This window comes from Salvia miltiorrhiza, chromosome 3 (assembly GCF_028751815.1).
Source record: "Salvia miltiorrhiza cultivar Shanhuang (shh) chromosome 3, IMPLAD_Smil_shh, whole genome shotgun sequence".
Lineage (NCBI taxonomy): Eukaryota > Viridiplantae > Streptophyta > Magnoliopsida > Lamiales > Lamiaceae > Salvia > Salvia miltiorrhiza.
In genome coordinates this window covers 60,519,565-60,542,922 of record NC_080389.1, presented here as the reverse complement: position 1 = coordinate 60,542,922, position 23,358 = coordinate 60,519,565, and the positions used below count along the sequence as shown (strand labels likewise).

The 23,358-nt window shown below is 37.2% G+C and overlaps 4 protein-coding genes across 5 annotated transcripts; all 4 read right to left on the bottom strand.

Moving 5' to 3' along the window:
* Window positions 1–439: 439 nt before the first annotated feature.
* LOC131019085 (uncharacterized) lies at window positions 440–3,265 on the bottom strand. The gene is made up of 2 exons (XM_057947767.1): window positions 3,042–3,265; window positions 440–2,591 (listed from the first exon to the last, which is right to left on the bottom strand). Exons 1-2 carry the CDS (start codon window positions 3,263–3,265, stop codon window positions 650–652), a joined length of 2,166 nt encoding a protein of 721 aa, XP_057803750.1. The 3' UTR covers window positions 440–649.
* An 842-nt stretch (window positions 3,266–4,107) lies between these two features.
* Window positions 4,108–8,463, bottom strand: LOC131015053 (uncharacterized). 2 transcript variants are annotated; one of them, XM_057943249.1, is made up of 7 exons: window positions 8,273–8,463; window positions 7,985–8,177; window positions 7,553–7,639; window positions 6,403–6,786; window positions 5,735–5,891; window positions 4,665–5,489; window positions 4,108–4,595 (listed from the first exon to the last, which is right to left on the bottom strand). In XM_057943249.1, exons 1-7 carry the CDS (start codon window positions 8,341–8,343, stop codon window positions 4,480–4,482), a joined length of 1,833 nt encoding a protein of 610 aa, XP_057799232.1. In that variant the 5' UTR covers window positions 8,344–8,463; the 3' UTR covers window positions 4,108–4,479. The 2 variants fall into 2 exon arrangements, with proteins under 2 accessions (XP_057799232.1, XP_057799233.1); XM_057943250.1 differs by having other exon boundaries at window positions 4,108–4,592; window positions 8,273–8,455.
* Window positions 8,464–9,724: 1,261 nt separating this feature from the next.
* LOC131015052 (exocyst complex component EXO70A1-like) lies at window positions 9,725–12,684 on the bottom strand. Its single transcript, XM_057943248.1, has 2 exons — window positions 12,452–12,684; window positions 9,725–12,302 (listed from the first exon to the last, which is right to left on the bottom strand). The coding sequence occupies exon 2, from the start codon at window positions 12,082–12,084 to the stop codon at window positions 10,060–10,062; it is 2,025 nt and encodes a 674-aa protein (XP_057799231.1). The 5' UTR covers window positions 12,085–12,302; window positions 12,452–12,684; the 3' UTR covers window positions 9,725–10,059.
* A 6,993-nt stretch (window positions 12,685–19,677) lies between these two features.
* Window positions 19,678–21,509, bottom strand: LOC131015051 (probable WRKY transcription factor 17). Its single transcript, XM_057943247.1, has 3 exons — window positions 20,542–21,509; window positions 20,173–20,298; window positions 19,678–20,073 (listed from the first exon to the last, which is right to left on the bottom strand). Exons 1-3 carry the CDS (start codon window positions 21,270–21,272, stop codon window positions 19,890–19,892), a joined length of 1,041 nt encoding a protein of 346 aa, XP_057799230.1. The 5' UTR covers window positions 21,273–21,509; the 3' UTR covers window positions 19,678–19,889.
* Window positions 21,510–23,358: the final 1,849 nt, after the last annotated feature.

Below are 23,358 nucleotides of genomic sequence, written 5' to 3'. Positions count from 1 at the left end.
TTAGCTAGCTTATTTAAAAAAAAAAAAATAGCTAGCTAGCTAGCATATAACCCTCGTATTTTCCGCCATTTAACTAGCAAAGGTAGAAATAATCTCAATCAAGTGCGAAAGATAAATTTTCAGAAGTTTTATGTTGAACAAATAAATTACATATATTGCATGTATTATCGAAAAATTAATAGGAAATCTAATAAACAAATTGTATATAATATGATGATGAAATGAGAAACCAAAATCGAAATGAATATTACTCCTATCATCAGCGAGGAATCAGCTAATTGTATTGCAGAACATAATAAATAAAAAAATTGATAGAAAATCTGAGAAATCAAACTCAATTTAATCTTAGAAACTGCTACCTATATATATAGATCATCACAATCGACGCAAGAAGATTGTAACTCTAGACATCAAACATTCATAACATCACAAATAAATCTGAAATAAATGCACGAAACTATTACCAAATGAAAAGAAAATTTGTTTCAGAAAGTGGATATCATATAGCAACAACTAATGAAAGAATTAAGCAGTAAGCAATCAAAGAATCATGAATGATATCCATGTGTAAGTAACTAAGCTAGCTAAAATTCAGTAGTATTAAGCTTGTTTCCATATGATGAGGCTTGTTGATTAATATATGTTGGAGTTATTTATCAGCCTTCCTCTTCTTGGCCTTTTCATCTTCCTCATTATAAGTGATGTTGGAATCAGGAGACTTCCTGATCTTCTCCTCCTTATTATCATCTGCAACGGCGTTGGAGTCGTGGCTGGACATGGCCTCCTCCACAGTGTTGGAGTCATGACCAGACATGATCTCCTCCTTATCATCTTCTACGACGATGGAGCTTTGACCAGACATAATCTCCTCCTCTTCTGCAGCCTTCTTCTTCTCCTCTTTATCATCTTCTTCTTCATCAGCCTTCTCCTCCTCCTCCTGATTATCATCTTCTTCTTCAACATTAGTGTTGGAGTCATTGCCATACATCTCGAGCTCATCTTCTTCATAGTAGTACTCATCATTTTCTTCTTTATTGTTGGGGTCAGCACACATCTCCTCCTCATCATGATCATCTTCTTCACCAGCCTTCTCCTCCTCCTTATTCTCTTCTTCTTCATCATTGTTGGAGTCAATATCATATATATCATCTTCTTCACAGTACAGATTGGGCTCATCACGCATCTCCTCCTCATTATGATCATCTTCTTCTTCAGCCTCATTATGGTCATCTTCTGCATCAGCCTTCTCCTTCTCCTTATAATCATCATCTTCCTCATATATCCTATAATCATCCCAGTACTCGTCATTTTCTTGATTATTGTTGGGGTCATCAAACATCTTCTCCTCCTCATCATGATCCTCTTCTTCATCAGCCTCCTTATCATCTTCTTCTTCAGCCTCATTATGGTCATCTTCTGCATCAGCCTTCTCCTCCTCCTTATGATCATCATCTTCCTCATATATCCGATAATCATCCCAGTAATCATTTTCTTGATTATTGTTGGGGTCATCAAACATCTTCTCCTCCTCATCATGAATATGATCCTCTTCTTCATCAGCCTCCTTATCATCTTCTTCTTCAGCCTCATTATGGTCATCTTCTGCATCAGCCTTCACCTCCTCCTTATGATCATCATCTTCCTCATATATCCGATAATCATCCCAGTACTCATCATTTTCTTGATTATTGTTGGGGTCATCAAACATCTTCTCCTCCTCATCATGATCCTCTTCTTCATCAGCCTCCTTATAATCTTCTTCTTCAGCCTCATTATGGTCATCTTCTGCATCAGCCTTCTCCTCCTCCTTATAATCATCATCTTCCTCATATATCCTATAATCATCCCAGTACTCATCATTTTCTTGATTATTGTTGGGGTCATCAAACATCTCATCAGCCTCCTTATCATCTTCTTCTTCAGCCTCATTCTGATCATCTTCTGCATCAGCCTTCTCCTCCTCCTTATCATCATCTTCTTCACCATTGTTGGTGTCATACATCTCGTCTTCTTCATACTCATCATTTTTTTGATTATTATTGGGGTCATCACACATCTCCTCCTCATTATGATCTTCTTCTTCTTCAGCCTCATTATGATCTTCTTCTTCTTCAGCCTTATTATCATCTTCTTCTTCATCCTCATTATCATCTTCTTCATCAGCCTTGTCCTCCTCCTTATTATCATCATCTTCTTCCTCATTGTTGTCATTATCATACATCCCATCTCCTTCATAGTTGGACTCATCATCTTCTTGATTATTATTGTTGGGGTCACCAGACATCTCCTCCTCATTATGATCATCTTCTTCATCAGCCCTCTGCTCCTCCCTATTATCATCATCTCCTTCTTCACCACTGTTGGAGTCATTATCATACATCTCATCCTCTTCATAGTTGGACTCATCAGACGTCTTATCATAACTGTTGGAGCCGCCACCAGACATATCATCTTCTTCAGCCTTGACGTCGTCGTCGATGATTTCGCCCTTATCATCTTCTTCAGCTGCTTCAGCCGTAGGCTGGTCTGCAGGCTGAGAACCAGACGCTCCAGATTGGGGAATCTTGTTGTCTAGCTTAAAGCGATGCCACCTGATTAATTAACACATCTTACTCATTAATTTCTTGATAATGGCGATTATTATAAATATCAGTAGACACATACAAAATCAAATTAATTTCTGTTTTCTACAATGAAATTGGAGAAAACAATTAATACACACAAGAAACCAAGAGCAAATTAAGAAGTAATCAAGACTAAAATATTATCGACAACCGAACTCACAAAAAAAGATCAAGAAATGAAGTGTTTTCATATGATTCAGTGAGATTAATTCACGCATGGTTTTCAAATAAACAAAAATCAAAATCAAGAAATGAAGCAAGTTCTAGTTTCTTTGATTAGGATTAAGAGATATCTCGCATGGTTTTCAAATAAACAAAATAAAAACCGAAAAGATTACGAAGTAAACACAAATTAATGAGATAAAGGGGTTGGAGAAATAAGAAGCAAGAATTTAGTTGAGGGATTGGTAAACTCACTTCAATTTCATTGCAGAAACGTCTACATTTTCTTCAGAATCCGTAATGGCGCCTTCATCGCCACTCGACGTCAGCTTATCGTCGATCGGCTCTCCGCCGTTCCTCTTCTTGTCATCGCCGCCGCCGCCCGCCGCCAGAGACATGCTGGCAACGATCAAGATCTTAACACTCCTTAGTTTCTTTCTTTCACTTTCTCTCTCTAACAGACAAACTACTTCTGGCATGGCAGTTTTTACCTTCAATTGCATATAAGCTTTGGGAATGCAGAAGTGAATTCGGTTATATTAGTTATTTTTATTCAAAATTAACGGTAATACAAAAGAGAGGGAAATTTTTGTGACGAGTTGAGAGATCATAACCCAAGATTTTTGACACGTGAATTTTTCTAACCGTGCTACTTTAAAAAAAATGCAAATTATAACATTTTTTCAGCATGCACCCACTTCCCCAATCACTTCTATTATTTAGAACTTTTAATAGAATATTCAATAGTAAGGCCAAATATTAAGGGTGTGTAAAAAAGAGCAACAAAAAAAAAATCTTAACTTCTTTTCCCTCATTTTCCGAAAGTTTCATCATTCTTATTCTTCCTTTCCACGCTAACACTAAGAATGGAGGGATAATTTTATTGCTTCTTGAGTGGAAAGAAGAAATGAGGAGAAAATGAAATTTTTATTTATAAAAAAATGAGAGAAAAAAGAATAAAAGGACTTCTTGAATGGAAAGAAAAAATGAGAAAGAATGAAATTCTTATTTATAAAAAATGAGAGAGAGAAAATAAAAGGATTTGAAGGGAGAGAGTCTTTTTTATCCCTAATTTTCTGATAATAAATTTACAACAAATAAAAATACGCACTAATTATTAGGGCCTAATAGTTTGAAGATTTAAAGATAAAAATATGCTTTGAAGGGCGAACGAGAAACAAATGAAACCATTTTCACTGATAATAAACCACCCAAAAAAAGAAAAACAATTGTGATATTTACAAACTGATATTTCTAAAATTTCTTCATTGAACAAGAAAGAAGAATCCACCTTTCAGATTTAATAAGATCATCATCAAAGTAATCAAGAAACAAATATCAAATAAAAGGTCCCCAAAAATCCAGCATAGACAGAGCAAAAATTTACTTTTGTTACATGTTTCCTTCCATGGAGAAATTAAGGTAAGAAAGGTAAACACTTGCCCTATAAACAGACTTCAAGACTCTTCATTGCAAGTTAGCAGTGCAGTACCTAGTTCCTGTTGCGTCATTCGATCAACAATCTCTGTCCCATTTTCCTTCTCGAAAATGCTTTGAAACCTGTTCGGATGACTGCAACGAGCTTCCTCGACAACAATGTACAAACGGGAAATTAAGGCTCAACGAAGTTAGTAATCACTTTGACTTCATGCACAGCATGTTCGCTCCTAACCATCATCTCCAGCTGCGTGCTTCAGATTGCAGGGCTGTTCGTGCCTGTGCTGGGTAAATCTTCACTCTTCTCATTTACACTCGTATTCGCAGCAGTTGCATTGCTTGTCAATTGGCCATCAAAGTTTGTTTTACCTGCTGCAGAATCAATGTTATCACTTTTGCAGATCGTACAATCAACTGTAAGTCTAGGCATTCGAAATTTACCATCTTCTACTTCTATGGAAGGTAAAGCTATTCCATTATCTGATGCTCGACCGACTGGTTTAGACTCGGAAACAGAAGCTTTATCTCCCCCTGCATTTTCTTTCGGTGCATTACCAGAAGAAGAAGAAGGTTGATTATTTCCAACTTCTTGTGACTGATTGCCTGATGCAGCTGATTGATTTTCAGGTTCTGGCTCTACTGGAGCATCATCAGCACCTTGATTGCTTTTACCAAGATCTTTTTTCTCATCAACTGACATCGATACAACTGCGTCATTCGCAGTTCCAGAAAGTTTAGCAGATGGAGTGGGTGGTGCAGGTGCTGCAGCACTTTCCTTTGAAGGTGTTGCATTCGACATTGGGACAGCTCCAATGATGGGATTAAGAGCTGCTGATGCTACAGGTTTTGTAGAGCGACTTTGTGTTGGCTTAGCTTCTCCAGTTTCTGGTATGTTTGGTTTAGGAGGAGAGTAACTGGAAATCGATGCTTTTGCTAGACCATTACGAATGAAATGCACATTACTCGGCAGTTGATGGGCAATGCTTGAAGGGGATGGTTTCATCACAGAACTGCCTCCGGTTGTGATATGCACAACATTCTGAGATCGTGCAGCTTCAATTAGTGAAGAAGCATCTGCAGGAGTAGCTATGCGAGCCCCCGCAGCAACTGCAGCAGCTTTGACCATCGAATCTCTGTCTGATATTGGGTTCATAATAGATGGCCGATTTGCCAGCATCTGGGGTTTTGAAGGCCCTACTCTTTGAAATGGTTGATCTGCTGATGATGCAGAGGGTTTTTGATGTTGATGCTGAGTTTTTATCCCAGCTGATATTAGAAAAATAAAGAAGTAGAGTTATGAGGTGTGCCAATCGAAATGTACTAAAAGTTAAATTATTATGAAATGTATCTTTCTTTACTTTGGTTGAAAGTTAATACATACATATATTAATTTTCCAGAATCACTCTACCTACCAACGTACCAACAATCCAAAGAGTGATCTCTAAATGGAGAATCACTTGACAGATAACAGCTCGAAGCAGTCACTAAAAGAACAGATAGAGAATGTTACCAGCAGCCATGTGGGCAGCAGACTTTAAGCTGTCGCTCATAGGCATATTTAGAGCTAGATTCATGGCTCGATGTGCAGCTGCAAGTTGAGTTTCAGAAGGTTGTGTGCTGGTACCACCTTTTGTGTTGCCCTGTTTTTTCCTGAGATTGGACCACCTCTGCACAAGTCCATGTCATTCAATAGCTCAGCAACATTACCTTTTGTACAAAATTATGAGTGGCATGCAACTAATTGATTGAATAAACAATGAGAGCTAATCAATATCTATAGATACAAATCAAATTCTATAGCGTAGTAGCACAGTTAATGTAACAACCACCTTATCAGCAGGAAAACATATTCATCTAATATATATTGCAGATAAGCACGCCCCCCCCCCCCAAAAAAAAAATGCACCGGTCGGTCAGTGACAGAACAGAACAGTTAAATTGGCCAAAAGGAATCCAACAGTGGTGTATACACCCACATACAATACAACCCTCATATCAGTCATCAGTATCAGTATAGTTACCCATCACATAAGTTAAAGTTAGCCAAAATTAGCCATGCTACAAAATACTGAATGACATATAACGTAAAAGGAAAACCATTTGACAATCACTTGTTGCTCCATAATCTGGATAGAGGTTATGATGCATAAAACATAAAAAGAAAGACGATGGAAAAACCTGAGATAGCTCATTTGCTCTTCTGTCATTCTTAAAATCCAATAGGGCAATATTTGCCCAACTTCGTTCCCCATGTTTTAGTACAGAAGCAGTGAGTTTCGCGTCCTCTTCCGTAGACCAACTCCTCCGTCTTCTTCGAGAAGGCAAGTTCATTTGTGCTAACGCAATAGGCCTTTTTTCACCAATTACTCCTGAAGACAGTGGTTGCTTTTGTACAGAAACAGGGATGCTAACATTCATCCCCCTCATCATATCCGAAAGATGTGAGCCATCTGAAGAAGCACACGCTGCCTTGGTGTTAGGTATATTAATAGTCAATGGAGCCTCAATAGTTGAGTTGTTTGGGAGCTGGGAATTATTTGGATAACCAGAAGCAATTAAAACCTGTCCCAAAAGAAATGACTAATTAGAACAAATATAATAATGATGTGTTTGAGTTTCATGCCCATCATATGTATGGAACAGCATAAATAGCTCAATAAACTATCATGAGACCAAGATTTTATGTCCACTCTGTATACTAGCATCAAAACCAGATACTGGTGATATTGATTTCTAGGTCCACAAAATCTCCATTCAATAATGAATTGCAAATTATAAATGGATACAGTCACAAAGATGAGCATAGATTTGATCCTTGGAACACTGAAAAGCAAGTATGGCTTCAAATGAGTGTCAGTGAGAAACAATGAGATACATTGGCTGTTGAAGACAAGAGAACCAACCAACACATTATGAAGCTTATGAGATGGCTTTAGTTCAAGGCCATAGAGATAATAGATTGGGATTTTCGTCTAATACAAGGACCACATTGAGGACAAATAGCATTTAGTAATTCAGTGAATAAATAGCATAACTACAGCAAGTCAGCAAGTATCCATCCAATTTAATAACAGAGGTAATAACTAACATAAACTTTTGTCTGTTAATTGAAAGATCTCGACTAAATTAGATAGCAAACTAGTGTCCGAGAATCCATCACTAATAACTACGCAACAGATACTTCGTAATTATCATGTCAAAACACATATAAATCAGATTAACTAAATTGTATATGTCTCATAAAAAAAATAGCAAAGACGCATAGTCTGTGTAATCATCTATCATGTCAAAACACATAAATAGGTTCAACTAGATTGTATTGACATACTTTAACACATGCTGCAGCTTCAACTGAAGCTTCACGTCCTACAGCAGGGGAAGGTTCCACCTCATACTCTAAATCACTGTCATAATCCTACAATCACAAGATACAAAAGTTATAGTCAGAATTGCCATCTTTCAGATGTAACACCAGTGAGAAGAGTACATCTAATACGAAATTCCCCCCTCTAACAAGTTTAATGGATTGCACCTACTCAAAGTCGCATCCTTTCATAAGAAAAGTATTGATTTATATTCAGTAAAAAACAATTAATTAGTCAAATAAGCAGTGTTGACACGTTAACCAATATCAGCTATTGTTAACGGTTAAAGAGGCATGAAACGGCGGAAGATCACAATGCTAATAACAACAACAAATTGAACACAAATTAACAATTATTAGTATAAATAGCCCAAAAAATGAGAACAATTTACTGACAATAGGCTCAGCATCGTCGTCGAGTTGATCAGTTAGGGCTTCGCCGTAAGCGAGGTGGCGCCACAGCATCTGGTACTCCCGCGCGCATGAAATTCCGGTGGAGGACTTCTTCACCGCCTCGTGCCAATCAATCTTCGCTCCGCCGGCTTGCTCCACCTCTTGCAGCAACCCGAGCACCGTATTCATGGAGTATCTAATCGGAAATACGCGGAATAAAATACCGAAATAATAACTGAGAAACTCTTATCACTAAAATACAGAAACTACAATTTACGAAACAAAGGTTACCTCGCCAAGACGGAAGACATATCATCTTCACCGAAGGTGCCCTTCTTCCCCTTCTTCGATTTGTCAACCATTGAATTAACAGGAAGCTATTGCTTTCCTCAGTTGGAGTGGCATAAAATCTTGGAGAGAGAGAGAGAAATGAGAATAGAGGCTTTATAGAGAATATGAAACCAGAATAGAGGTATTATAGTGAGAGAGAGAGGATTTGAAAATATTAAATACTTATTTAATTAAATAATTAAAATATAAATTGAGTTAAATTATTTTATTGTCACTTAAATTAAGCATCTCTTTATGAACCAGACTGTGTCACAAAAGTTGCATCTGTATTTATTTGAATTTTTATATTGTTTATCACGACTCACGAGCTTTCTAGTAATGAATTGTTATTTTCAATTGAAAAAATTTGTGTGTACTTTATAAGAAAATTATGAAAATCTATTTAATCGTCAATGTACATATGAATCTTATTATTTACATTGAACGAAATTAATTCCAATTGAAATGATTCCCAGATGACCAAGTCGCCGTTTTCGGTGAACTTCATATACTACCTTAAAATGCATGGATTGTTTTTTATTTTACACATAAATTTAAAATTACATCCTTATATATTTATTTATTTATTTATTTATTTAATTTTTTTTCTCAATTTTTACATGAAATTGAATTTACCCCCAAATCAAGTATGGTTTGGCAAAATTAATTAAAATTAATGTGACACTTAGACAAAACGATGTCATTTTGAATATTGCAAATAAAAAAATAAAAATCCGCCTCATTCCATCTCCAAAATTGGAAGAGAAGAGGGAGAGATTAAATGAGCTCCAAAATAATGTGCATTTTTTTAAAATTTTATGTTTTATGTTGCATTCAAAATCATGTCGTTTTGATTAAACGGTATAGTTTTAATTGCTACATCAATTTTAAATTTGTCAAATCATACTTAATTAGCGGGAAATTAAGTTCCATGTGAAAATTGACAAAAAAAAAATTGCAAATTACTCCCTCCGTCCACTAATTCATGACCTAAGTAGCAAAACACGGGTTTTAAGAAAAAGTGTATTTTTATTAGTTGAGTGGAGAAAGGGACCCACAATTAATGTATTGTTTATTAGTTGAGTGGAGAAAAAGTGTATTGTTTTGGGACCCACCAATTAAATATAAATAAAAACTTACTAAAAATGGATAGGCCTTGAGTTGGTGGACGTCCCAAAAAGGAAAGAAGGCCTTGAATTAGTGGACGGAGGGAGTAATATATTTAAGTGCAGAATTTTAAATTCATGTGCAAAATCTTTTTTTTTTAGGCAAATTCATGTGCAAAATCAAAAAATTATAAAAGTTCGTATATTTTGGATTAATAACCCTGAACAGAAACATCAATCTATCATTCCATATATAATATACTATAAAGTCGCCCAAAAAAAAAAAAAACATTTTTGTAGCACTGCATTTGTCACATTCTTCGTTCTTTACTAACCAAAGAATCAAGTTCTCAAACTTCTCAAGAAACTTGTCCCAAAATAATAGCACAGACAGCTACAAGACATACAAATATTTATTAAAAATTGCAAACAGAGACAAGTGATGAATGAATAGATTTAAAGACTAAATTCCCCTCTAAAAACCCCAAACAGCAGCAGCAGCAACTATGGCTACTCCCTTTTGACTGCACAAGATCTTCATCTCGTCAAAACTTCATCGACCAACCACGACCACAACCACGGCCACGGCCTCCGTTATTCACCTCTTCGGCCAATATGTACAACGAAGCTTCTTCGTCCGTTCTACGCAGTGACCGTTGGAGAAGCTTTATACTGATCCACAACGGCATTGTTGAACTTCCCACTGAGGCGCCTCGCCTTGAAGCTGCTCCCGTGCTTGAGAGGCTTCGGAAGGAAGAGGGAGTCCAACATCTTCTCTATAGACTGCGCCGTGTATTTCGCATACTTGCTCGAGCTCTGGTCCTGCTCCACCAACGGCCCGTAGTTCTGCATGTAGCTCCGGTAAACAGGCACAATCGTCTGAACTATGACCTGCCGCGTCTTCTCCCTCAAATCCTTGTCTGCAACGATCCAGCTCCCCTGCTTCTTGTACATCTCGTCAAAAGCCTCGTTGAAAGCCTTCAACCTCTGCTTCACCAAGTTCCGGGCAGTGGCACGCCCGCCAGAGAACAAGATCAAGCCCTCCCGGCTCAAGAGAGCCGGGAGCTTCCCCCAGCTCTCGCGCAGGTACGAGGTGGAGTAGTACCCCGCGCACTGCTCGTGGTCCCTCAACCAGGAATCTCCGAGTAAGCCACCGAGCTTCGTTTCTTTCAAATACTTGTACAAATGCCAGTGGTTGTTCATCAAGAACAGATACGACGGAGCAGCCTCCTCGTAAGCCTTGGACCACGTCTCCAAGTTGTGCTCGATGGCTTTAACCAAGTTCAAGAGCTCGTTCACAAGGATCCGCTCTTGGAACTTCTCGTGCTTCCAGCTTCTCTCGATCACGAGGGCTTGCGTGAGGATCGGCTTGTAATCATCGCCAAGAAGCTTATTGCAGTAATCAGTGATGAAAGTCACCACTCTAGGGATACTGCAATCTGAAGGCGGCGGCGTCTGCCTCTGCAGCTCCACCTGAACCAGAAGCTCCCAGAAGATCTCGCACGCGCCTTCAATCAGTCTCTTGATCAGATCCCGAGTCAGATTCTGAATCTCAGCACAGGGAGCTCCACCAAAGAGCTTGTTGAAATCCAACCTAAGCTTGCTTAAGGAATCAAAGATGTCGAGAAGCTTCAACATCTTGATCGGATCCTTCTTGCTCTCTGTAACCGTCTTTCCAAACTGCAGGAAGGCGAGAAATCCAGCCTGCGCAGCTATCTTCGCGAAGCAGCTCTTCCAAACGTCCAACCCCATCCTTTCAAACACGTCGTTGCATAGCTTGTACTCGGCTTCAAAGAGATGCTTCACGGCAAATTCAAGATGCTTGCCCCACTGAGCTATATACACCTCAATGCTCGCCACATCATTGAACTCCGAGACAGATATCTCAAGATAATCCAAATTAAGCGCCTGCAAACTAGCCCGGACATTTGAACTCCGCACCTCAATATAGATAGACACGCAGTTTTCAAGCCGGCCATTAGTAATCAATCTCCCTAAGATAGCTTGCAACTTGTGAATAACAGCCACCGGCAGAGGTGACGGAGCAATGCAGGCTCGTTCACCAGGCAAAGATTGAGACGACATTGGCAATGGAACACTGTTTTCCGTCAACAGCCGCCTAAACTCATTCTCCAATCTATTCAACGCAACCTCATACAGCCCCCCATCAAGGCGGCCCTTCTCCTCACCTACCTCCAATCTCCGAAGGCTGTCCAACGCCTTCTTCAAACCCGAGATATACCAGTCATCCGCCACCTTATGATCCTCCAAATACTCGACTATATCACCCAACCACTGGATTGCCATCCCACAATGCTCGCCCAAGAACCTCAACGCCTCTTCAAGGCGTTTGAGCACGCCTAGGTACCCCTGAAGATTGTGTTGGGGATCCGACAACGACTTCTCAAGCCCATGAATGGCATCAAAAACCTTAAGAACCGCAGCTGCTGGAACCACAGCTCGATTAATGTGGCCACCTACAGTGCTAAGGGCGTCCCGTTGAGCCCGTATAGGCCGGATAGCCACCTCCAACGATGGTAATCTTTGATTAATCTCATTTAGCCTAGGTCCAGCTTTCTCTAAAGACAAACCTAAAGCTTTGGACTTCTCCACATTGGCTTTCAACAACTTTCTAGCAGATATCAAATTCTCAATCCCTTTATCCATAATCAATCCCACACAATTTCAAAAAACCAACTAATTATTCCCACAGAAAAAGGGAAGAAAAACTAATTAAACACACTTATCCACTTATTATTCGCTAATTCACTAAGAATTAATCAAAGAACTGAACAACTAATCTGGGTTCTTGCAGAACTCAACTCCCATTTGTGCACCAACCTTAGCATAAAAAGTTGCAAAATCAAGAATTAATTACCCGCCACCTGAACCAACAGAAACCCTCAACTCAAAATCAAAACTTTCTTCCACTCAAAAAAAAGGTTTGAAGTTCTACTGGTTTGAACAAAAAAAAAGCGAAAATAAATCGAGTGGCTCACTGAGAATTTGGAAATAAAATGAGAAGTGAGTGTACCTCCGTCCTGATAAAATTGGAATGCAATGGTGCAGAACGGAAGCGTTTAGGGGTGGAGAGATAGAACCCTAAATCGGGAACGGGAAAAGAAGAGGGCTTTCGGCAGATTGTCTCTCAAAACCAACGGATCGTGCTATGCTAGAGTGCTTGACAGTATATTTGCCTTTTTCTTGTTTTGTTTGTATGCATCTTTTCTCTCTACTTTTTTCTTTTTCCTTTTTTTGTGTGTGTGTGTGTGTCTGTCTGTCTCGCTTTTATTAACCCACTTTTCTCGTCATTTATAAAGATGAATCTTAGAGAATCAAATGTCATAGACTCATAATTGAAGAAATTGGGTTAATCAAAATTTTCATTTTCATAACTTTTTTTTACAATAAACGAGGCATATATGAAAAATGAGTCAAATTATAAGTTAGCAAGTGCATTAACCAATCAGTTTACTCTGCAAACTAATTTCTTAATCTTTATCTTTGTTAGAAAAATTAGGTCAAAATAAAGTCGAATTTGCTAAAAGCAGTCCGAGGGTTTCTCACCTCTTCTTCGCATATGATTGTTTGCTCTTCTTTAATGCTAATTCTCAAGGTGCTCAGGCTATTAGAGAGGCTTTGGATCTGTATTCTGCTGCCTCGGGTCAACTCGTTAATTTCGACAAGTCCGCGGTTTCTTTTAGCCCGTGTGTTGATAGGAGAGATTTGGATGAGGTGGTTAATGTTTTGGGGGTTAAAGAGACTCATGGTCACGCTATTTACTTGGGTTTGCCGACCTTTGTTGTTAAACAGAAGAAGATTCAGTTTCACTACCTTCGAGAGAGGGTCCACAAAAAACTCAACTCCTGGAATAATAAACACTTCTCGGCGGGGGGTAAAGAAGTGCTTATCAAGTCTGTTATTCAAGCGATCCCGACCTATACTTTGAGTTGCTTCAAGATTCCAAATGTCGTTTGTTATGATATTGAGATGGATTGCGCCAATTTCTGGTGGGGTGAGTCTAAATCCGGAAAGCATATGCATTGGACTTCATGGAGTTCTTTATGTGAACAAAAATCTAAGGGTGGCATGGGTTTTCGACGCTTGGAAGCTTTCAACCGTGCTCTCTTGGCTAAGCAAACTTGGCGCCTTTTGAAATTTCCTAACTCTCTTGTGGCGAGGGTTCTTAGGGGCAGGTACTACAAAGATGTGGACCTCCTTGAGGCTAAGCTGCCCTCTAATGCATCTTATGCTTGGCGCTCTTTATGTTGGGGTGGTGGTCTCCTTAAGGCGGGTCTGAGATGGCGCATTGGAGCGGGGAACAAGGTTCGTGCTTTTAAGGACCCTTGGATTCCCGGTGGAGGGAATGGTCTGGCAGCAGCTGGGGAAGACAGAGATGGCTTGATCATGGTTAAGGATTACCTGATGGATTCTGGTGACTGGGATGTCTCTAAGCTCTCCAATGATTTTTTGTCTCATGAAGTTCAAGCAATTACCTCTCTTGACCGAGCCCAGGCCCCGGCTGTTGACGAGAGATTTTGGGTTTATGATGAGAAAGGTAGATATGTCGTTAAATTCGGATACCTGTGTGCGGTGGGTTTTTATTCACCACATGAGTCGACTTCTTCTATTGACCACAAAGGATGGTGGAACACTCTGTGGAAGGCGAATATACCGCCTAAGGTCCGTATTTTCATGTGGAGGGCTGTGCGGAATCTAATAGCTACTGATGTCAATCTCGCCCGCCACCACGTACCTAACCGAGGTATCTGTTTCTGGTGTCAGCAAAATTGGGGTACTACTGTTCACTGTCTCCTTTTCTGTGCTCGGGTTCGTTTCGCTTGGAAACAGACCATGTGGTGGAGTTTGTTTAAGAGCTTTCATATGCTCACTCTTGAAGACATTTGTCGTGTGGTTCTTTTAAAGGTGGGCAGGGAGAAGTTTGATGATTTCTGCATTTGCTTATGGTGGGTGTGGAATTGGTTGTGCAACAAGAAACATGAGAATAACTTTTGCCGTGACCTTGAACTCATTGAAGGCTGCAGTAGCTTTCTTTTTTCTTTCCAGGAGGCTCGAGTTCGAGTTAACTCCCAACTGCAACTTTTGCCGAAAGAGGGTGATAAGAGATGGACTCCGCCGAGGCCCGGTCTTTTGAGACTCGACGTTGATGTCTCTATTCACCCTCACGAGGGAGCGACTGGAGTTGGCTTTCTTGTTCGTGATCATCTTGGGCAGATTGTGGCAGCTGCAGCGCATAAGGTTGGCAGGACAGAGACCATTTTGATGGGGGAGCTTCATGCACTTTTGCTTGGTGTGGGCTTTTGTATGGAGAATGCTTTGTTCCCGGTTCTGGTCTTTACTGATTCTATTCTTGCTGTTCATGTTGTTGTTGAGAGGTTTAGAGGTTTGGAGTCTCTTAGCGATGAGTTGTTTGATGTTTTCTCTCATGCTAAGAGGTTTGCTGTTGTTGAGTTTTGTCATATGCTTCGTGAGGCTAATAGAGCCGCTCACTGTTTGGCGAATTTCGCTGCTTGGTCTTCTGGTGTAACTACCTGGAAGTCGGATTTTCCTATCTGGCTCTCAGATATTGCGCGCCATGATTTAATATGATGTTCCGTTTTCCTTCAAAAAAAAATTATTTTCAAACTTAAAATTGTCAGTCTTATAAATATACAGTTTACCATTAAATTATTCGTTAGAAAATTTGAAAACGAAATTTATTCACAAGTTCATTTGATGATACTACTCCAGTATATAAAATTCATTATATAGACCAAATATCATAAAATACCCATAGCTATTGGCTCTCACTCTGTAAATGTCTCAATATATTACCTCATCTGTCTCACTATCAGTGAGACTCTTTCTATTTTTGGTGTCCCACCATAACGAGATTCTTTCTCTTTTGGGTAAAGTTTTATCCTTTAAACGCCTTTTCACTTTATCATTACACATAAAATACACATTTCTTAATTCTCGTGTCTATCAAAAGGGTCTAACTTATAGTGGGACGAAGGAAGTAAATTCATTTTTATACTAATCTAGTCTTTATTTGTTTTTAGCTAATAAAATTTTTAGATTTTACTGAATCAGCAAACCGGATCGACGTGGGCTTTACATAGGACATTCGAATTTATTTTAACATTTTTACTAATTAAAAGATGTTGATTGGTTATTAAATTTAAAATGAATTTTCAATTAAAAAATCCTTTTTAATACTATAAAATAAATATAAATTTTCAAACAGTGCTTTTTTTTTATTATTATTTTGAAATAATGACGTTATCCTTGGAAACTGGGAAGAATAGAATAAACTACTTGCTTCATCCCATTAAAAATGGATTGTAAATTTGTAATATGTTTTAGATTGTTCCGCTATAAATACCATATTTTATAAATGACAAATATTAACCCTTAAAAAAGTAAAGTTTATAACTTTTAATTAATATACATATTTTTTTAATTTTTATGTCTAAAAATAGTGTGTCATTTTCAATGGGACGGATTGAATACTCATCTGGTCATGCCACAATTATTATTATTACGTGCTTTGTTAGATTTAGTGTTTCTAGAGATGCTTATGACATTTTGAAATGATTAGAGTTTGATCATTTTGAAATTAATCACCTGAACTTGATTGTGGCTACAAAGTACAAGCTTTTTAGTCGACTATCTTAGATCGACTTATGATTGGTCATCATTAAAAAGGTTAAATTAGCATATTATATCCAAATTAAATTATTTTCGAGTTCGATAAAAAGAAGCAGTTAGGATTGAATCAGATTACTTTTTTTTTGTTTTTCAATAGCATGTTAAGCCCATAAGTAACGAGCTTAGATTTGAGAGCTAATCCAATTGTCTTATAGCAATAAAAGTGGATTAAGCCCAAAATTAATCTAACCGGTCCAAGCCCAAAAGTAATAAAGCCCGGCCCTTTTGATGATTCAGTCAACGAAGCCCATTGTTTATGCAATCTGAAATTATTTTATCCATACATATAATCGTTTCTCTTTATTAACTAACGCTTACAAAGGGAATACGTGAAAAAAAAATAAAACAAAACAAAATAGAGCATGTGGATTTCACTAGAAATAAATAATGATGTATGTCGGTAGGTCAAAGCTTGTTTTATTCTTTTCTTTTATTTTCTTAATAACACTTTCGTTTCGTATTAATTTCGCAGTGTATATTTTTTTTTTAAGAGGATCAATAGTGATTTCTCATTTTTTCCTTTGTTGACTCGAACCTCCGATCTATTAGTTCGAGGGAAAGCGTCTTACTAATTAAGTTGCGCTTCATTGTCTTAATTTCGCAGTGTATTCTCAAAAAATAATACTAATTCTTACAAAATTGTTTTATTTTTTATTTTCATACGCGCGGGAACGGGTCCAAGTTAGACCAGTCAATTTATAAGTTGCATCAACACAAAAATCACGTTTTTGTTTGGGAAATTGATTTAATTTTTCAGAAAACTATAAGTCAACAAGCCTTCTAGAGGTTAGCTAATTATTTAGATATTTTTCTATATTTTGCACATTTGTTTTTCAAGTTGTAATAAATTGTAAGTACGATATTATTAGGTACAACCTAACATCCTAAGTAGGAGCCACCCACCCAGGATTTCAAATTAATTTTTGTTTAACACAAAGATTTTATTAGAAGAAATGTGATATGCACTTATAAACACAAAATCGGTCCCCATATTTTAATTGATGTGAAATTTAATTAAAGTAATAAACAAATCTTTTTCAGAGAAGGTCCCACCAAGCCACACATATCATTTGTTTACTATCATGGTAATTTGTGGTCGCTATTTGAGATGCGCACTATGTAAATCGAATTCTGTGCAATATGCTATAAATTATGTCAGAGATGTAAATTATCTTTTTTAAAAAGGTTAAAGTGTGATGACTTTGAATACAGTGAAATTTAAAATTGAGATATTTTTATTCATGTGATAGTAAACTCGAATTCGAGATTTTTGATCTATGTATTAATCATTTTATTGCTAAGCAAACACACATCACACAAATTTGAGACATTTGATGTTTAGAAACTTCACTAATCACTACTAGACAATACTTACTGCATATATTATGGAAATAAAATAGGGAATAAAATGGTAAACAAAAAGTGGACTAAACTAAATATGTGAACCTCACATCCACATGCATGTGTTGACATTGTGGTTTCATTTGTTCTCAGCATTTTGTCATTCTTTCTCATTAAATACTTAGTTGTGAAGTAGTTCGTAGGTTTGATTCACACCACAAATCTACCTTGTGATTCAACTGCACCTCATATTTGTGGGGTTCTAATTTAATAAATTGCCCAAAATGAAAGGCCTGAAAGAGATGGAAAATTCTTCACTTTTGCATCCAAAGTCAGCAATCAATGACACACACGTACATATACACAGAGAAAAATAATGTTAAATGTGTTGAGAATTGAAAATTTGTAGTATCAAATTTCGTGAATAAGTTAATAATTTTGATGAATAATAATTTATATGAACAAACATTTTTGTTTGTATTTGAATTCTGGAAACGGCAAGATTTTCATCATATCAAATGGATACATTTGTTGGTCGATTTTATTAGTTTTTTTCGTATAATTTATTAATTTATTCATTATGTATACTAGATTAAAAATGGAGTTTTCAATTTGCAATCAATTTCAAAATTGAGTGGCAATTTTGTAGTTATAATAAAATTGAAGGTTTATGTTTAAACTATGTATTTTTCTTTTTATTTTCATTTTCTTTAACTTCTTATTTGTTGTTATATTTCTTTTCCAAAATTGTGAAATTCAATTAATTATAAAATATTTAATATGCATATCAAATTAAAGATCAAGATAAGAGCTTTAATATATTTTATGAAAATATTTGATTTAAAATGTAAAATTTAAATTTGTTTAAATATTAAAGTTTTATAAATTTCTCTCTCCTCTCTCATCTTTTTTGAAAATTTTTAATTAATATATTTTTTTTTAACTTTTTTGTGTTTTTCAATATCAAATTTTATAATTGTGAATTCTTTTTTATTTTTTCAATATTCAATTCGAATATATTCAATTAAAATAAATTTTTTATTATATTTATAAGTATAATAATTGAATTAGTATTAATTTTATATAAATATAAAAATTAAAAATGTTTTCCCGTGCATTGCACGGGTGCAAATGCTAGTTCTAATTAAAATATCAATAGAACCAAACTAATACTGTAATTCCACATTAAGAATTTATCGTTTTACTGAATATGACTCGTTAAATATGACTTATTTTACTGAATAATCTGTGGCAACTTTATAATCAAAATCATTCAAATAATACTGTTTGGAAAAATGGCCCTTCACCTCTAAAGCTATACGGCAGCTTAGCAAAATAACACTGTAATTCCACATTAAGAATTTATCGTTTCTCTTTTAACGAAGTAATCAAATTTCTTGAAATATTTCCTTACCGTGGAGTATGGACTATTTTAAATTTCCTCCACAAAGTCAAACCCAACTCACTTTAAGCGTAGACCTAAACTTTCAATAGTTAGTACTACTAGTATTTTATTTCTCGACCTAACTGAACGTCACATATCATGATACAAAAATATAAAATTAGTCATATCACCATATGCAATAAATAAAGCTCATACGTATTGTTTTACAAGTCAAACTCCAATATAAATAAGAAGATCAAGATAAATAAATTAGAACTCCAATTAGCTTTAGGGAGATCATACTTATACGACCATATACATAGATATTATCTCCTTCCGTCTCATGAAGCATGACACACTTCTTTTCGGCCCGAGAATTAAGAAAATTGGTATTTTATGTGTTAAGTGTGATATGTGAAAAAGTAAAAATATGAATAAAAGATAATTTTTTTTGCCATTTTTAGAAACGTGTCATGTTTCGTGAAACAGACCAAAAAAAAAACTGTGTCATTTTTTCGTGGGAGGGCGAGAATATTTCTCTATTATAATTATATAGAAATGTGTGTGTGTGTGTGTTTTATTGTTCTATACTATGCCGGTCAAAGAAAGCAACACATCGAGCTAAACTATATCCTGATGTGCAGCTGTTTCCAAATTCCGACACTTTTTTCAAATCGCTCAATCTTTTTGACTTTCTGTAAAGAGCTCTTTTTTTAATTCCTTATTCGGTTCCTCGATCGATAAACTTTTTCCTCGCGAATCTCAAACACAAGAATCCTAAGCAACAATTTGGAATAATAATAATAATAATTAAAAGAAAAAGATAAGAAAAATAAAATCCAATAAAAAATTTAATCCATTTCAACCCCAAATTAAACATTTTTTTTTCCTTTTTTTTTCTACCACTACTCCTACCAAATTTACATGAAAGCCCCCCAATGGCACCCTACTCTCTCTTTTCTCAGCAGCACCTCCAACTATCTCGAAATTACAAAAAGAGCCCCCCCTTTTTTGCCTGAAGCTTTTTCAGCTTTTCTCACGACGATTCAAACACCACTAACTGCGCAGGGGCACCAGCGGCTGAGATCTCCTGCATCGCACCTTGCGTGTGCCGATGCTCCCCCTCGTAGGTCACCATCAGCATCGATGGATCATCGGTCGCCCTCTCCACATGCTTCCTCGCCGGGCATCCCCTCACTGTACTGCATTTGTAGTAACCCCTGAAAATCAAAGCAGAAATAAATAATTAGCGAATCTGGTCGTTGATTCGTGCGATTCGGTTTAATCGGACGGTGATTAGTGATGGTGCACGGTTGTACCTTGGGTATGGCGAGCCCTTGATCGGCTTCTGCCCGTACTTTCTCCAAGAGTACTCGTCCGGTGGGATGTCTGCAACTTTTGAGCTAACCGCCGGAACTCTAATTACTCTTTTTACCTTAGATTTCCTGCAAATTGACATAAAATTTGTTTAGATAAGAGTAACGATGGAGCATCGAGGGCAAAATTGGTGTGAAAATGCTTTTATGGTTCGTATTTCTGGAATTTTAGTTGATTTTGACATTTAAGAGAATTATTCTGTTGAATTTGCTCAAAAACTTTTGATATAAAACTAGAAGCAGAGGCTAAATCACAGTCAGATTTACACAAGCAATATTTAGACTAATAACAACACACACGCAGACACACACCTCTTTTTGCAGTGGCATCGGCTGGAACCCGATGTTTTGCCGGAAATGTTATCTGAGTGGTTATGCTCCCGGCACCTCTTCCCGGAGAGAGGAGGTTTGGAGGCGGAGATCGGTGGAGCAGCCGGTGCTAGAAACATCGATGGAGATCCGCCTTTTCCGTTGGACACGCTGCCTTCACCTGTAATCGACGACACAAACGTCGACGACGAGTTACCCGATGTCGACACTGCGGCTGAAAGACTGAGTCCGTCCTTTCCAATCACTTCACCGCCGTCCTTCCCCATACAGGCACTAGGCTTCGTGAAATCAAGCGTCAACGGCTGAGACGCCGCAGGAGCTTGAGGCGCGGGGGGCGCCGGAGAGAGGGAGAACAGGCTCAGAGGTTGAGCCGGATTCCGCGGCTGAATCGGTGCAGGAGTCAACTCCTGACGCTGAACCGGAGTCCGCGGCGACGACTGAATCTGAAGCTGAGGCTGTGGCTGAATAGGCGCGCGGCGGAACCTGGCGTGGCCGGTCCGGTTGAGAATCGTGATTACCTTCTTAAACTTTGAAACGGTGAAATCGGTGATCTCTCGGCAGTCAAGCTGCTGCTGGTGCTGCTGCTGCATCTGGTGCTGCTGGTGAGAAACCGCTCGAATCAAATGCTCCATAGACTTCAAACCGGCCGATGCCGCTTCCTGAATCGCCATTTGCTCGTTGAGGCTGGTGTATCCAAGCAATTCCACTGCCATTTTTTCTCTCACTAGAAATTCACAGAAGCTCTGAGGAAATCGTATTTCACTGCAGCCTCATCAGTGAAGAATTTGAGTCGGGATGAGAATGAGGGAGATGTGAAATTGTGAATGGGAAAGGGGGAAATATATGAGAGGAGAACGTGACCGGGGCACCCGGTCACCCCGGTCCGAGTCAAAGTTTCTGATTTCGATCCAACGGCCGAGATTTCATGATTGAAAACTTCAATGTGGTGGGGGATAAAAGACAAATTACTGGCCTATTTTCTGTTTAAAAGTGGGGAAGGGCTGTGGGGCCCACTTGGCGGAAAATCTGGGAATTGATGATGCCAGTCGCATTGTGCTCCCTCCAGTACATCGTACAACCTTTATTCCGCGGAGTACATCCTCGGCAGCGATTTTGAGGGTGGAGGGGTTTGGGGTTGGTTTGATATTATCGGGTTTTGGTGGGGTGGGATCGCGATTTGCATAGGGTGCGCAATGATTGAATTTCTCGTGAAGAGAGAAGAGTTGGTGAGAATAAGACGAAGTAGGGATATGATTGGGTTTGTGATGTAGCTGTGGCTAATTAAATGTGAAGCCGATTATGGTAATCTTGATTAAGATTTAGTTGTTAGAGAGTAATTATTCAGCTTGCCGTTGGCTGGAGGATCATAAATCCATTTTATTGCTTCTTAAATGGTACCTAGCTAACTACAAGCGACAGCCGAGTTTAAAATTTACTTATAAATCACCATACTTTTCTTTTCTTTTTGCAAATAGCATTATTAATATAATAACGAGATTCATATAAAATAATTCTTTTATGACAAGGTCGAACTTTAAGCGAAGATACTGTATCTACAAATTGATTTTTTATTTTTTTTTAAGTTCTTATAAACTTCTTTTGGAGTATATAATAATTTTCAAATTGCATTAAAGAAGTTAATTTTATAGAGGTTCAGTACACAATAGTGTTTCTCAATAAAGCATCTTAAGAAAATACTGTGGTTCTCACTATAATTACTTGATGGGTCTCCTTCCAATCACAATGCCTGCAACTTGTTACTCTCACTGTATTTATTTATCATTATTAATTATCAATATATTTTAGGTGCGAATATTTCTCCACTCACAATACACTTAATTATTATCTGGCGGCTAGTTACGCCATTCGCTTCAAAATAATTTTTTCCTTCATAATACACATAATCGTGAATTTTTTTTACCTTCGTAATAATATTTTTAACACACAAACGTTCCCAAATTTTTTCAAATTTTCAACCTACAGTATATATTAACTACCTATCTTACACAATCATTTTTTTCAAATTTTTTTCAAATTTTCAAATAATAAATGCACACTTGTGTAAGAACTTTTACAAAAACCAAGCATGCCTATCACCATCACTTTTGCTTTTGGGTAGTGTGGGTAGTTTTGTAAGATAGATTATAAGAGTGGGTACTTTAAATTCCAACCCTTAATTAAATTTGTATGTTAAAGTAGTATGCATGTGTGTGTTTTGCAAAAAAAAATAGTATTTCTTTTAAGGACGGGTTCTCGTTCTCTTTAATTGTAAATTTATCATGAAAATATTAAGGACGAAATCTTTCAAATAACTCATTTATTTTTCTTAATTTGTTATGGAAAAAAGAATTTCACAAGGAGATAATATTATCAATCGATAGCTCATGATAATATTATTCCTCTTAGGATGAAAAATGAGGATGAAGAAAGGGTAAAACTCGTTTTTATATAAAGTGAAAAAATAGAAAGAATAGACTTAAAGAGAGAGAGAAAAGTTCATCCATATTTTTTGTGATAGACTTACAAGAATATTCCATAAGAGGGAATGTTTGATTTGTTGGATATGATAGATAAGAGTGATATAAATGTTTAAATAATTCATTCAACTTTGAGTTGATCAAATAATCACTAAATTTGATGATTAAAGTGCAGAGTGAATTATCTATCACAGATTAAATCATACAAATAAAATATCTAATTAAAATAAATTATTTTATTAACTATAACTTATCAATCAAATCAAACATCTCTATAGCGAATTAATCCTTGGTTATTGCATGCAGAGAGTTTGGAGAAGAA